General features: G+C 67.3%; 6 protein-coding genes across 11 annotated transcripts in view; 1 reads left to right on the top strand and 5 right to left on the bottom strand.

The window, feature by feature from the left end:
* ZPR1 (ZPR1 zinc finger) overlaps positions 1-46 on the bottom strand; it is a 5,196-nt gene extending 5,150 nt beyond the window's left edge. The window contains exon 1 of the mRNA XM_026057896.1: positions 3-46. Coding sequence (XP_025913681.1) covers positions 3-46 — 44 coding nt within the window. The remainder of the gene's footprint in view (positions 1-2) is intronic.
* Positions 47-975: 929 nt separating this feature from the next.
* APOA5 (apolipoprotein A5) lies at positions 976-2,570 on the bottom strand. Its single transcript, XM_026057895.1, has 3 exons — positions 2,522-2,570; positions 2,013-2,124; positions 976-1,912 (listed from the first exon to the last, which is right to left on the bottom strand). Exons 1-3 carry the CDS (start codon positions 2,568-2,570, stop codon positions 976-978), a joined length of 1,098 nt encoding a protein of 365 aa, XP_025913680.1.
* A 1,843-nt stretch (positions 2,571-4,413) lies between these two features.
* APOA4 (apolipoprotein A4) lies at positions 4,414-7,034 on the bottom strand. Its single transcript, XM_026057894.1, has 5 exons — positions 7,014-7,034; positions 5,931-6,301; positions 5,687-5,760; positions 5,448-5,574; positions 4,414-5,363 (listed from the first exon to the last, which is right to left on the bottom strand). Exons 1-5 carry the CDS (start codon positions 7,032-7,034, stop codon positions 4,448-4,450), a joined length of 1,509 nt encoding a protein of 502 aa, XP_025913679.1. The 3' UTR covers positions 4,414-4,447.
* Positions 7,035-7,375: 341 nt separating this feature from the next.
* On the top strand, positions 7,376-8,072 carry APOC3 (apolipoprotein C3). Its single transcript, XM_026057983.1, has 4 exons — positions 7,376-7,414; positions 7,548-7,607; positions 7,742-7,868; positions 7,976-8,072. The coding sequence occupies exons 2-4, from the start codon at positions 7,550-7,552 to the stop codon at positions 8,070-8,072; spliced, it is 282 nt and encodes a 93-aa protein (XP_025913768.1). The 5' UTR covers positions 7,376-7,414; positions 7,548-7,549.
* Positions 8,073-8,795: 723 nt separating this feature from the next.
* Positions 8,796-10,571, bottom strand: APOA1 (apolipoprotein A1). The gene is made up of 4 exons (XM_026057982.1): positions 10,406-10,571; positions 10,141-10,196; positions 9,710-9,863; positions 8,796-9,604 (listed from the first exon to the last, which is right to left on the bottom strand). Exons 2-4 carry the CDS (start codon positions 10,181-10,183, stop codon positions 9,007-9,009), a joined length of 795 nt encoding a protein of 264 aa, XP_025913767.1. The 5' UTR covers positions 10,184-10,196; positions 10,406-10,571; the 3' UTR covers positions 8,796-9,006.
* Positions 10,572-12,043: 1,472 nt separating this feature from the next.
* SIK3 (SIK family kinase 3) overlaps positions 12,044-14,453 on the bottom strand; it is a 49,818-nt gene continuing 47,408 nt past the window's right edge. For all 6 annotated transcript variants that reach the window (XM_026057930.1, XM_026057933.1, XM_026057935.1 and 3 more), the window contains one exon: positions 12,044-14,094. The gene's annotated coding sequence lies outside the window, so the exon portion shown is untranslated. The remainder of the gene's footprint in view (positions 14,095-14,453) is intronic.

Below are 14,453 nucleotides of genomic sequence, written 5' to 3'. Positions count from 1 at the left end.
ACAGCGGCCCCGCCGCCGCCGCCTCCACCGCCCCCAGCGCCGACATGATGATGCCGCCCGCCCGCCGCCGCCGCCGGGCGGCCCCGACCCGGAAGCGCTTCCGCCGCGCACGCGCAGGAGCGCCCGCCCCCCTCCCGCGCGCTATGTGCGCCACGTGGTCACGTGCCCACCGGCCACGCCCCCAGCCCCGAGTGTCCTCGTGTACAGGGTCCTCCGGGCCCCGGGACCCCCGCGTGCAGGGTCCCCCCTGTCCCCCAGGGCCCCCCGTGTCCAGGGTCCCCCCGGCACCGCGTCCCCCCTGTCCCCCAGGTCCCTCCGGGTTCAGGGTCCCCCTGGACCCCCCGTGTATAGGGGCTTCCCCTGTCCAGGGTCCCCCCTGCCCCCAGGTCCCCCCGTGTACACGGTCCCCCCGGCACCGGGTGCCCCTGTCTTCCAGGTCCCCTCCTGTACAGGGTCCCCCCAGGTCCCCCAGGTCCCTCCCTGTCCAGGGTCCCCCCACACCCGGGTCCCCCCGTGTACACCCATCCCCCAGGTACCCCTGTGTACAGGGTCCCCCCAATCCCCCGTGTCCTCTGTGATCCCGTGTCCCTCATGATCCCCCATGTGCCCCCGTGTGATGCCCGCACTTCCCCATGTCCCACGTGTCACTCCACGACCCCACGTTATCCTTGCGCCTCTCGCGTTCCCCCGCGTCCCTGGTGTCCCCCCCGCCCCCCCGCGTGCCCCCATGGGGCAGGCGCCGGCAGCCCCGGGGAGGGAGGGTGACCGCCCCGGCGGGCGGCGCAGGGAGGGGAGGGAGGCCGCGTGCCCGGCGGGCCGAGGGCAGGCGCTTTATTGGCGTGCGCGGGCCGCGGGGACGGCGGGATGGCCGCCGGCGCGGCTGGCGCGCGGGGCTTGAGGTCCGGCCCGGGGACGCCGCCGCGGCTCTCCATCCCGGCCCGTCCCGGCCCGACCCGCGGGCGGAGGGACCCGCCGTCACTGGATGTCGGCGCTCTGCTCGCTCAGGCTCTGGGAAATGTCCTTCCACAGGGAGTCCAGGCGGACGTGCAGGTCCTCCATAGGGACCGGGCTGTCCTGAAACTCCTCCAGGTACGAGGGCTGCGAGGACAATTTCAGCTTCATTTCTTCCGTCTCCCGGTCAATGACGCGGGTGAAGTCCTCGATCTGGAGGTAGGTGTCCCTCCTGAACTCCTCGACCCGCCGCTGCACTTCCTGGGCGAGCTCCTCCGCGTAGTGGTCCGCCGGCACCGGAGACCCGGCGGCCGTGCCGGCCAGGCGCTCCCGGAGGCTGACGGGGTAGAGGCTTAGCTTCACCTTGAGCTGCTCCAGGTTCCTCTGGATCTTCTGGTGGAGGTCTCCAGCGTTCTGGGTGAGCTTCGTGGAGAGCTCCTGGATATACTGGTTGAGTTTCTCCGGGCTGGCCTGGGTGTGAGGGACGATGTTCCTGTGCAGCTCCTCCATGTTACGGTGGATCTCGCTGAGCAGCCTGTCAGCATACGGGTGGAAAATGTCCTTCACCTGGTCGGTGTGAAAGGCTATTTTATCGGCATAGTGAGCCATGAACCTCTGAACTTCGTCCACGCCCTCCAGGAGCTGAGCCGTCACGTCTCGGCTGGGAAGAAGGTGGTGCTGGAGCTCCCGCGCCTTCAGGGACACCTGGTCCAGGAGCTCTTCAGTGAACGGCTGGAGCTGGAAGCGAAGGTCCTCCAGGTGCTTGCCCACTTTGTGGTGCACCTCATCCACATACGGGGACAGCTTCACCCTCAGGCTCTCCAGCTCCTTCCTGATGAGCTTGCGCAGGCTGTCGGAGTCCTCGTAGAGCCGGGGCTGGAGGCCCCTGTTGAGCGGCGCCAGTTTCTCGAGGAAGTCTCCCATGTAGCTGACTCCATCCTGAATGCTTTCCTTGAGGTTTCTGCACAAGACGGGGGCAACAGTTAGTGGTGCGAGCCAGCGGGTGTGAGGGGCCGCAGCTGGCCCCCCGCGGCGCCCCGAGGCGGCAGTGGAGCACTCACTTGATATCCCGGCCAGGCTTGGCGCCCTGGCCGTGCTCCGGGCTCTCCTTGTCGCTCGTCAGCTGGCTGAGGTACTCCCAGAAGCCGCTCCGGGCCAGCTCCGCCGGCGACACTGCAGGGACCGGGCAGCAGTCACGGAGCCGCCTGCGGGCGCTGGGCACGGACAGCCAGGGAGCAGCCCGGCCCGGGATTTCCCCAAAACGGGGCCTGGTGGGGGCACCCCGGGCTCACGCAGTACCGTCAGCGCGGGATCCTGCTGGGAACCCCCCACCCGGCTCTGGGGGTCCAGTTTGGAGGGGCTGGAGCACCCGCAGCTCCCGCTGCGAGCACTGCAAGGTGGCACGAGCAGCCTCGCGGATGAGTCGCCGCGTCGGGAAGCAGCGCTGGGGGGCCTGGGGGGACAGGGGACCCCCACCCGGGGCAGTGCCTCCCGCCCCCCTTGCTTTTCGGCTCTGCCCCATCCCAGGCTGGCCAGAAGGAAGCTCCTGGCAGCGCGGAGCAGCACCCACCTGGCAAGGTGGCCAGGAGGGCGAGCAGGAGCGTGGCTCTGAGGGACATCGTCTGCCGGGGCAGCCGGCTGCGGCGCTGCGGGGAGAAAGAGGCGGCAGAGGCGAAAGTTAGCAGTGGGGTCTCCTCCCGGAGGGCTGCTGGGCAGGCAGGTGGCTCCTTTTCTCCTCCTGCGTTTTGCTGCTTTCCGCAAGGATCTCCCTTTCGGGGTCCAAAGCAACATCGCTGCTGGAAGGAGCAATGCCTGTGCCTGCCAGGGAGTGCGTAAAACGCAGCCCAGGACCCTGACTCCCACGGTCGGCAGCCGCGCTGCCCCTCCGCCCCTTACCTGGCTCCTGGTCGCTGCCTGCGGCCCCTTTGCTGGAAGCCCGGCGCCCAGCTCGCTTTATATCGGCGCCCGCCCGCGGGAGGCAGAAGCGCCGGGGTGATAAGGCACCAGCGCAGCGCTGGGCTTTTTGGACCTCGCGCCATGTAAATACAACGTGGAGGGTCACCGGCGTTCCTGAGAGATGACGTGAATGCCGGCCGGCTGACCGCCCGCCCGCCTGCCCGTGGGCTGCCTCGTCCCTCGCCCCCTTCGCGGCACCCGCACTGCTCCGGTTCCCGCTTCCCGGCAGCCGGAGCCCGGGGCGGCCCCGTGCCGGCGTGATGCCTTGCGGGGGGCAGAGGGAGCGCGCCTCCCCTTCCCCTTCCCCCAGCGCCTGCCGGAGCGCGGGCGCTGCGCCGGGAACGCCAGCTGGCCTCGGCCCCGACCCCGCTCTCCCCATGGCCGAGGTGCCGTTTGCCCAGCGATAAGGCAGCCCTGTTGTTTGCTCTGCAGGTTTCTCGGGATGAGGCTGGTCCGGCGTGCACCGCTGACCTTCATCTCCCGGAGTGAGCCGGCTCGGGAGCTGGTGCGGGGCAGGAATTCGCGGGGGTGGCAGTGGCAGCCCCCGGGGCTCGGTCACGGCGTGCCGGAGCCCCCCAGCCAGCTGCCGGAGCGGGTGGCCGGGGCCGAGCCCAGCGGCAGCTCTGCAAAGCGCACATCCCGCTGCAGCGCCCCGCGCTGCCTCCCATGCCTTGCAGAAGACCATCACTCTGGTCTGGGCCACTTTATCCCAAAGTCTGCTGGCGGAATGGCCCCGTTTCCACCCGGATCACCCCCAGCTCAACACCTTCTGCATGTTTCCATCCCAAGCCGCCCTTAATCCAGGAGGGAACGCCGGCAGTTTCAGTTCGGGTCTTTTCCCCGTGAAGAGGGGCTGCGTGCCGTAAAAACGACAAGGAAACGCACCGCAGCGGAGCAGTGCCCCGGCGCTAGCAGCGGCCGGGCTGCGCGAGGGCTGCGGGACGTGGGGCCGGGGCCGGGCTGCTCACGTGCCCCGCGCTCATGCCCAGCCGCTCACGAGCTGCTGACACCAAAGTTTTAAATCGGGAAAGGGGCAGGGAGGGGGAGCGCTGCAATGTTTGCTCTGAAGCAATCGGCCGGTTGCAGAAGCCGCCGGCAAACACGGGCAGGAACGGGCCTGCCGGGAGGCGTCCGCTCCCGCCTCGGCTCTCCCTGCGGGGGCAACCCACGGCCAGCGCCTCCGCGTGCCACTGCGGCCCCGGATGGGGCTGCCTTGCCGGAGACCCTTAGTGCAGTGTCCTTGTCTTCACCTCTTGCATGTCTCCTTTTTCCCCCCAAGACGTTCCCCGTGTCCAGGAGCGGTGACCCGCTTGCAGGGGCGTCCCCACGCCAGCCCCACCGCCCCAGCCCCCCTCTCCTCCCTCGCGGGCACCCCTGGCCCCGGCACCCAAACTCGGAGCGCGGGTGGAGGCGGCCGGACCTCGCGTCCCAGCCCGGGGCGGGCAGCATTGCTGCTGCGGGAAGGAGGGACGCAGACACGGCGTGCACCACAAGGCTCCCGTTTATTCCTGCCCCCGCGCGGGCCGCGGCTCGGGGGGCCTCAGCTCTCGGCCTGCTCGGCGGTGCTGAGGAAGGAGGCCACCTTCTCCTGCACCTCCTTCTCCAGCAGGTCGAGGTGGTCTTCGACGCCGGCCGTGCCCGAGTCCAACTTCTGCCGCAGCTCCTCCAGCCGCTGCACCAGCTGCTGCCCGAAGAGCTCGCCGTAGGGAGCCGCCTGCCGCCGGAAAGCCTCCACCGTCTGCCCCACGCGCTCGTCGAGGCGCTGGGCCAGCTGGTGCAGGCTCTCGCCCTCGCTGCCCAGCGCCTCCCGCAGCTCCTGCGCCAGCGGGCTGAGCTGGGCGCGCAGCTCCTCGCCGCTGGCCGCCAGGCGCCCGCGCAGCTCCGCCGCCGCCCGCTCCGCCTGCAGCGACAGGCGCGCCAGCTGCCGCTCCAGGCCGCCCTGCACCTCCTGCGCGTAGGGGCTGAGCCCCCGGCGCAGCTCCGCCACGCTGCGCTCCACCTGCGCCTTCAGCCCGTCGGCCAGCGGCGCCAGCTGCCCCTGCAGGCTCTCCACGCCGCTGTCGATCTGCTGCTGCAGCCGGTCGGCGTAGGGGCGCAGGGAGGCCTGGGCGCTGCCGGCGTGCTCCTGCAGCCGCTCGCGCAGCTCGGCGCCGTAGGGCTCCAGCGCCCGCCGCAGCTCCCCGGCGCTGCGGTCCACCTGGGCGCGCAGCTCCTCCGCGTAGGGGCTCAGCTGGGCCTGCAGCTGGCGGATGTTGGTGCCGATCTGCTGGTGCACCTCGTCGGCGTAGGGCGACAGCTTGGCCTGCAGCTCCGCCAGCTCCCCCTGGATCTGCTCCTTCAGCCGCTGCGAGTCCTGTGCCAGCCGGGCCTGCAGCTCCGTGGCGAAGGGCACCAGGCGCCGCTGCAGGTCCGTCGCGTACGAGTTGACGGTCTCCAGGTTGCTCTGGAGCAGGGTGCTGCGGGGACGAGGGGGTCAGGTGCCCTGCGGCTTGCACCTGCCCCATCCAGCCCCCGCGGGCCGCCAGCCACCCCCCACCTACTTGAGCTGCTTGGTGAGCTCAGCTTGCTGCAGCTGGTCCACAGTGTCCTTGGCATTGGTGCCCAGCTCCATGAAGTACTTCCAGATCACGCTGGCCACCTGGTCGGCGCTGACATCGGCCCGCGAGCCTGGGGGCACAGGGACATGGGGCTCAGGACTGGCCTGTCCCCACAGCACCTGTGCTGCCTCCCAGGAACGGGTGCCCCAGTCCTCGGGGGCCTGCACCCACCCGCCCCTCACCTGCGACCGCCAGGAGCACCAGCACGAGGGTGGCAGCCTTCGGAGACATCCTGAACAGCAGGGCACGGCCGCGTCTGCGGGAGAGGAGAGCAGAGGTGAAGGCACGCAGGAGCAGGCAGCCCCAGTGCAGCACCCGGGCTCCCGGAGATGCACCCAGCAATGCACCCAGCGATGCTCCTGGCAATGCACCCAGCAATGCACCCGGCAATGCACACAGTGATGCACCCAGCAACCAGAGATGCACCCGGCAATGCACCTGGTGACGCTCCCAGCAATGCACCCAGTAATGCTCCCAGCAATGTGCCCAGCAACGCATGCAGTGATGCACCCAGCAATGCAGCCGGCGATGCACCCAGTGATGCGCCCGGCAATGCTCCCAGCAGTGTCCCCAGCGGTCCCTCCCTGACTCCGCCATCGCAGCCACCTACCTGTGCTGCTGCCGGGCTCCGGTACCTGTCGTGCCGGGGTGCACCCGGCCRTATTTATACAGCAGCAGCACCCGCGCCGGCATCCACGCGGGCCTGTGACACATTCCCYGGCTTGGACTTTAGCAAGGTCGCGACGTGGAAGCACCTGACGTGTGCACGGTGCCGTCACCGCTGAGAGCCCTGCCAGCTGCCCGGTGGGGCGCCAGCATCAGCACCACCAGGCTGGCCCGGGCGAGACCCCGCATCCAGCACCATAGCACCCTCCCCGCTGGGGCAGGCTCGAACCCTCCCCAGGGCCCCGGCTGTGGGGACCCCGTGCAGGTGGCCACCGAGCCCCGTCTGGGAGCGCCAAGGGAACGGCCGGGGCCTTGCACCCGCTGCACGTTGCGCCCGCGTGGTCACCTCCTGCCCTTGACGGGGCTGGGAGCTGCACGTGTCCTGGCCGTGGGCAGCGGGGCGCTCAGCACATGCCCGGGGGATGCTCAACCCACCGCGCGCCCCGGGGGACCTGCTGCGGGCCGGGACCCAGCAGCGACGTGTCCCGGCCGGGTCAAAGTCCAAGGCTGGCAGGGGGCAGAGATTAGCAAGGGGACGRTGATGCTGAGGTCCAAAGAGCCCGCGGCCACCTCGCCGCACCCACGGCGGGGCCCGCGGCTGAGGCAGAGCATCCCGTGGTGCCCCGTGCCGGCCACGTGCGCCCGAGGGTGCAGCCCCGGCACAGGGCGCCTGCGGCAGCTGGGACTCTCCAGCCGCCAGCACCCGCCCTGACCCTCACCCGGGCGCGGAGGCAGCCCAGGGCGCCCCGGCAGAGCGCCGGCTCCTGGGGCCGGTGCCGCTGGATGTCACCCTCGTGCCGTGGGCGCCTGCACCAGCCCCAGCCCTGTGCCTGCCCGGGGCACCCTGGGGCCTGCCGCCCACATGCACCGTGGCTGGGGCATGCACACGCACACACACATGCACATGCACACGCACATGCACATGCACACATGCACGCGCACATGCACACGCACGCACACACACACACGCATCCACATGCATGCACAGTCAGGCAGCAGCCTGCCCCCGGCAGCAGCCTTGGCCCCTGGGCACCAGGGGATTTCTCAACTCCGGGGAGGACGGCAGGCCCCTCCAGAGCAAACCGGGCGGCCGGAAAAGCAGCCGTAAACGCGCCCCCCTCTCCCCGCCGGCCACGGCCACTGACCTTTGCACAAACACCCTCGGAGGCGGCTGTCGGGGAGGGTATAAAGGGGGAGCCCGGCACCGCCCCGGCTTTGCAGAGCCCCCGGTGCAGCGCGGCCAGGTGAGCAGGGCGGCCCTGCGGCGGGGCTGGGGGGGGACACGGGGGTCGGGGCCGCCGGCGCCTCCCGCCCAAGGCGTTGGGCCGTGGGTGCAAGCCCTGCCGCCCCGTGCCACGTGCTGCGCTCTCTCCCCAGCCATGAAGGTCTCGCTCCTGCTCGCGCTCGTCTGCACGGCCATCCTGGCGGCGGGAGCAAGTAAGGGCCCGGGCGAGGACCGCGGCAGGAGGAGGAGGAGGACGGGGCTGGGGCGCGCGGGGCGCCCGCACGGGGATGGCACGGCCCTGGGGCGCCTGCCCTGCCGTCCCCGCCGACGGCGGCTTGTGTTGCAGGGGCCGAGGCRCCCGGGGAGCCGGCGGCGCTGGCCACGAAGGTGCAGGAGTACGTCCAGCAGGCCACCGAGGTGGCCCGGAGCGTCCTCGCCACCGTGCAGGAGTCGGAGGCGGCTCAGCAAGCCAGGTGCCCCCGCCGCGTGCTCCGCCGGTCCCCGGAGCCCGGACGCCCCCGGGGCTGGCCGGCTGCCGGCCAAGCCCCCGGCGGCCCCTGACGGCCCCATCCCCTTGCAGGAAATGGCTGGCGGATAACGCGGCGCTGGCGAGGCAGCAGCTGGCCTGGCTGAAGGAGCGCCTGTCGGAGCTGTGGAAGCGGGCGCCGGCGGCGTAGCCCCTCGGCGCGCTGGCGGAGCGGCGGCGGCAGCACCCAGGGACCCCATGGAGCAAGGCGCCGGCTGCGGCGCGTTTGTGGCAATAAAGCGGAGCTGAAGCGAGACGCGTGTGGCGGGGGTCACTGGCGCGGGGGCGGCGAGGAGGAGCGCGCCGCACAGGGCGAGGAAGGGTGCGGGCTGGGGCTGCTCCTTCCCTGCAATGCCGGGACCCGCCAGGGACGGGCGAAAGCAGCGCGCTCGTGCAGGCACCGGGGCGGCGATGCACCGGGGTGGTGATGCACCGGTCGCTGTGCCGCCGGGGAGCCGGGGCAGCGGCAAGGCAGCCGCCACCGCGCTGCAGCTGCCTGCAACGGCAGGACGAGGCGTCCAGCCCTTCCTGGCCCAGCGCAAAGCCCTGAGCACGGGCAGAGCCGCATGTGGCACCAAGCCCGGCCGTGCCCCAGGGTTGCCCGCGCCGCCCGGCAGAGCCGAGACGGGCACCCACCGGCTCGAGGGCTCCGGCAGCAGCAGGGAGCACCCACGCCGCAGGCTCCCCGCAGCGTGGGCTGCAGCCCCTCCGCCCCGGCCGGCTCCCTGCAGCCCCCACGGCCCGCAGCACCCCCTCCCTACCCCCTTGTTGCACCACCACCGCCCAGGGCGCAGCTGAGCCCCGACCCCGCTCRTTGCACAGGTGCCCACAGGCAGCCTGCCCCCCCCTCCAGAATCCACTGCAAAGACTGAGCGAGCTCCAATAACTTAAGTCATGTTTATTTGTCAAAAGAGAGGCAAAGCTGAGACAGACCCCGACTTGGGGAGGGCAGGTGGCGGGAAGGAGGATGGGGGTCCCCATGGAGGAGCTCCAGGGCCGGTCCCCACAGCCTCCCCGGGCGCGATGCACCGGGGCCGGGCTGGGGGCGGCCGTGGGGCCCGGGGGCGGCAGGAGCAGGACGGGGCTCAGGCCACGCTCTTCTGGAGTTCATCCAGGAAGCTGAGGAAGCGGGTCTTGAGGTTCTCGGCGTAGGGGGTGAGGCGCTCCTTGAAGTCCTGCACCAGGGGCGTCACCTTCTCGCGGAAGTTGCTGAGATGCTCCACCACCTTGGCCTGGTACTCAGCAGCCTGGGGGATGCCCTTCTCCCGGATCTCCTCCAGCTTCTGGCTGAGCTTCTGCCGCAGCTCCTCACTGTAGGGCGCCAGGTTCTTGCGCAGCTCCTCCACGTGCCCGCGCAGGCGGTCCCGCACCTCCTCGGCCACCGGCGTCAGCTTCTCCTGCATCAGCTCCACCTTCTGCTTGGTGAGCTCCTTGAGCTCCTGGGCCACGGGCGCCAGGCGCTCGCGGTACTGCTCCACCTCCTCCGTCCACTTCTGCGAGAACTGGTCCAGGAAGGGCCGGATCTTCTCCTTCACCTCCTCCAGGTCCTTGCTGAGCTCCTTGCGCAGGGCCTCCGTGTCCTTCAGCCACATCTCCCGCAGCTCCTTGTAGTAGGGAGCCATGTCCTCGTGCAGCTTGGCGGCGGCCGCGCTCAGCGTGTCCAGGTTGTCGGCCAGCTTCAGGCTAGGGAGAGCAGAGCGGCGGGGTCACGCACGGCACGGGGCACACGGGGACCCGGCCACGGCCACGGCCACGGCGGACACCCCGGCACGCGCCCGCCCCGCTTACTCAAGCTGCTTGCCCACGGCGGAGGCCTCGAACTGGGCGATGGCATCCTTGCTGCTGGCCTTCAGCGTCTCCAGGTACACCTCCACCATGTCCTTGAGGCGGTCCAGGGGCTCCTGGGGCTGATCATGCTGCCAGAAGTAGCGGGCCTGGGTGCCTGCGGGGCAGAGCGTGCCGTGCTGAGGACAGAGCGCCCGGGAGGGCCGCGGCCGCCCCGTCCCCATTCCCGCCGCGGCGCCGGGCGCTGGCAGGCCGCCGTGCGAAGCCCCCGGCTCTGCCCCGCTTGGAAGGGGCCGGGAGGCCCGGGAAGCGCTCGGCAAGTCGGCGGCTCGCGGCGCCGCGTGCGCAGGCTGGGCTGCCCCGTCCTGTCCTGTCCCCGGGCGTCTGCAGCCTCCGCCCGGCGCTGCCGCCGCCGCCACGGTGTCCGGACCTACCCGTCAGGAACACCAGGGCGAGGGCCACCACCACGGCTCTCATCTTCGGGCTCGACCTGGGGGCAGAGCGAGACAGTTGGGTGCGGGCAGCACCGGGAAAGGCCGGTCCCGGCGGGAACGGCGCTCGGCAGCCGGCCCCGCCGAGCCCCCCGGCCCCGTGGGGCAGGAGGGAAAGCGAGGCACCGGGGCGCCGAGTGGCCGTCCCTCGCCGTGCCGGGCTGCCGCTCCCGCCGAAGGAGGCAGCTGGGGGAGCGCAGGCGCTTACCAGCTCCCTGCTGCTGCTGCTGCCGCTGCTGCCGCTGCTGCCGCCGCGCTGCCGGCCGTCCCGAGTGAGCCCGCCGCTTCCCCACGGCCGCTATTTATGCAGGAGGGGGCAGCTATCGCCGGAGATAAGGCAGCGCCGCAGAGCAAGAAATCGCTCCGCGCCGCGGGCGAGGTGGCGCGTAGAGTTCAAGGATCGTGCGCGCGGCCCGGGAGCGCCGGCTTGGCAGGGGCAGCCGAGCAAACAGGAACTCCCCGCGGGACGCGGCGCGCACGCCAAGCAGCCTGTTTACGCGCCGGGTGACCCAGATTCCTGCCTGCTGCTTCAGCCCCGCCAGGGCCTCTCGGCAGCCCCCGGGTTTTGGCCAGGAGCCTGGGCACGAGGTTTATACCTGGGGGGATTTGGTCTGCTGCGCCCCAACCCCTCATCTTCCTCTCGCCGCCATCGCAGGCTGCTGCCCCATCCTTCCCCGAGCCAGCAAGGCCGACGCCAGCTGCGTCACCCCCACAGCCCCACGTTTCCTGGCGCAGCCCAGAGCCAGGTTTGGCCGCACGCTCGCCCCAGCCCTCCCCAGGACCTGGCCGTTGGGCAAAGGCTCGCCGTGGGGAGCACAGCCACCCAGGGCATCCCCGGGGACCCCATCCCTTGGGGCGCCGTGGCCTCGCAGGGATGCTCTGGAAGCACGGCTCCCTTCCCTCGTCTCGGGAGAGCAGCTTTCCCTTCCCTGCAACTCTCTTCTAGGCCTGCACCCATCACACCTCCTGCCCTCCAGCCACGCGGCTCCTGCGAAAGCCTGGCTTCAGCAGGACCTACTTGGCAAAGGGGGTTTAAGCCCCAGCACTGCCTTTCCCTGCCCCAAGAGGGATGTGGATGGATGCAGCAGACCCCCGGGTTAAATGCTGCAGCCCGCTGAGGGGGTAAAGCAGGGCGGGCAGGGAGCTCTGCCAGGCGCTTCCCAGGGAGCGAGGAGCTCCAGTATCGAGGAAAGAAACTGGGGAGCAAGGGGCTAGAGGGACAGGGAAAGGAGCAAGGATCTCAGCATTGCAACAGATTGGCAGGGCCCTACCAAAAGCCCGAGCGAGCAAAGCCCAGCTGGGAAAAGCGGGGCAGGGGCCACGCGGCCCTGCACACCCCGCACACTGCAGAAAGCGGGGCTGGGCGCTGCATGCCGCGGCCCGGGCTTGAGGTGCTCAGCGTTGCTGCGGGAGCAGGACCTCTCCCCTGCCGTGGGGCCCTGGAGCAGCGGCGGCAGCAGCAGCTCCACCGCGGGAGGAACCCGCTGCAGCTGCACACGACTCAGCTGCAAGATGAGTCAGCCGCGGCGCAGCCCCGCTCCGACTGCCTCCGCCGGAGGTCACGGCACTGCAGGGGGGGCAGGGACGAAAAGCCAGCGATGTCAGAAAAACATCTCACACCAGGGCACCAGCACGCCCACGCCGCCTGCCCGCGCTGCAAGGAGCCGGAGAGCCGGCAGCGAGAGCCGAAGTGTTGGGGCTCCGCGAGCTCCGGAGACCCCAGCAGCAGAGGTCCAGGAGCAGGCCGGGCACAGAGCACCCGCAGGTGCCGGCACCCTCGAGCCTTCCCCCCGGCCGTGCCGCCTCTGGAGCTGCCATCGAGCAACAACACAAACACGAGGCCACAGAAGATCATAATCATGATTTTATTTGTCATGATCCCACTGTCCAACTAATTGACTAGTTGCAAGTGACCCACAAAAAAATGGACTGAAGATTTTACTGAAACTTTTTTTAGTCCAACATAAATGAGGGAGAAAAAAATACTTCTGACATTTCCAAAAAACAGAAATAATAGCAAAGTATATTAATATACATTCAACATATACTGCGCGTATTGATTACTACAATACAAAGCAATGATAAAAAAAAGTGTGATACTGCGAAATGGCACGGTTAAGCGAGTCCCTGCTTTTTTGGATGCTTACTGTAGGGTGGCTGTCAACTCTCCCAGAAATACAGTGTCATGTAAACAAAAGGAAAACAAATCAAAGGTACAGAGCAAAAGGCTTTCAGTGTTTCTTGGTATCGTCCCGCTGAAGTCCGGCAAGCCCTGCCTGGTTCCCCGCATCCCCCCCGACCCCGCACACATATGCCACCTATTTCACAAGGTTAAGAAATGTAACTTGATAGCTATACACCAACAAAACTCGAGCGACACTAGGAGTTCAGCAGAAACGCTGACCTGGGAGATGCTGTTTGTCAGCTGCAGAATGTTTTCTCCTGGTTTTTGGGATTGCAGATCCATTTAGCACTATTTTCTTTGGGGGCAGGGGAAGGAGGAGGGAGGATGGGGAAGAGGCATTGGTAACGGTAGCAAATTAACCTTTGCCATGCTGGTTTCACACTTCCTTCTGTGCAAATTCAGGAGGGCTGGATCGGTTTTTCCTTTTTTAAAAAATATTCCAAAAAAGTGTCAATAAGAAGAATTTTTGTTGTAGCTCGTAAAGTTCCGAAGGCAATGATGACACCAAACACTCCCCGAGCCCCGGCTGCTGGGGGGCTTTGCTTTCTAGCAGTCAAGGAGAGAATTAAAAGAAGAACAAAGAGGAGATCTATGCACGTTTGAACTGTATAAAGGAGAATACCACTTTCGCCACTGGCACGAGAGAAAACCAGTCACAATTACAATGTCATTAAAAGAAATAAAATACTTTGAACAAAAGGTGCAAGTCACAATTCATATAGAACAGAATCTAGTTAAAAATTTCTCTCAAACAGAAATTCCTTTTGCCTTTTATTAATAACAATAATAATAAAACAACATTTACCAAAAAACAATTCCTACATGATCAGGAGGAAAAGCTAAGAAAACAAACAAAATCTGTCTTCCCTACATTAAGCCGGGAAAAAAGAAAAAAAAAGAACAGAAAAGTTGTACGTGGATTTGAAAAGGAAAGGTTAAGGGGTGGGGGGGCAGGGGAAGAAGTGATCCTTTTACACAATGACAAGATGAAATAAAGAACAGGAGCAGACGAAGAGGAGACGAAAAGCGTATTGCACCAGGGGTCGGCGTTCCCCACCTGCGGAGCGGAGCCCTGGGGCGGGAGGCGCCGGGGGCTGCTGGGGGCACCCGAAGGGCCGGGCAGGCCGGCACTTCTGTTCCTCGCGTCGCTGTGGGCCCTTCCCCAGTGCAAAGGGGTAGAAGGTGGAAGGACAGCAGGGCCCCCAGCCGCCCAGAGCCAGCTCTGTGCCCAGACGGCCACGCGTGGGGCCTGGCTCCCCAGCTCTGCCGTTGCGCGCCCCAGCACAGAGCTTCCACCTGCCTCCTCCCATCCCGCCACGGCGGGCTCCAGACGGCAGTCCCATCCGCTCGGACCGGCTGCCAGGCCCTCGAGCAGAGGCGGGCGGAGGGCGAGAGCGGCCCCATGTCCCCCTTGGGCCTGCCTGGCCCCGGACAGTGAAAGCCCTCCAAACCAGACGCAGCGCTCGGGCTCTGTGAATCCTCTGCCGACGTGTAGGACTCAGGTTCTCTGGTTATTTCTGTGATAGCTGGAGTTACAGGCAAATATGGCAAAAATTAAAGGAACCAAAGGAACAACACACTGGATGAACTGATTATGAGGAAAGGGGCCATGGTATTCCAGTTAGTCAGAAATACTACGGCAATTTGGCGCAATGCTGCTAGATACTGTTGGTTTAAAATGGACCTTTTCATTTCAAAGCTGTACATAAAACCTGCAAGAGAGAGAGAAGAAGCAGAGATGTGTTAAAGGACACCACAGGAAGGCAATTCTGCTTCCACAGCCCTTTACCAGTTGTCCCAGTCCAGGCCCACAAGCCGTGCCCCAGAATAGAAGAACAGCAAAAAAATAGAGGAAGCAGCGCTGCCCCAGGGTGACCACAGGCGACAGCAGACAGCCACGAGGGCAGCAGCTCGCAGCTGCCAGCCTCTTCCCCAGACTTGTGCCAAGATTAGAGCAAGCTGACAGGGAAGGAGGCACACGAGGACGCCGGGCCAAGAGGCCTGCGGGTCTGCCACCAAGGCAACCCTGGAGCAGGGGGACAGCCAGAGGGGGATGAAGGGCACTTGAATA

Source organism: Apteryx rowi, unplaced genomic scaffold (assembly GCF_003343035.1).
Source record: "Apteryx rowi isolate R43461 unplaced genomic scaffold, aptRow1 scaffold_141, whole genome shotgun sequence".
Taxonomy (NCBI): domain Eukaryota; kingdom Metazoa; phylum Chordata; class Aves; order Apterygiformes; family Apterygidae; genus Apteryx; species Apteryx rowi.
This window is presented reverse-complemented; position numbering and strand designations above follow the sequence as displayed.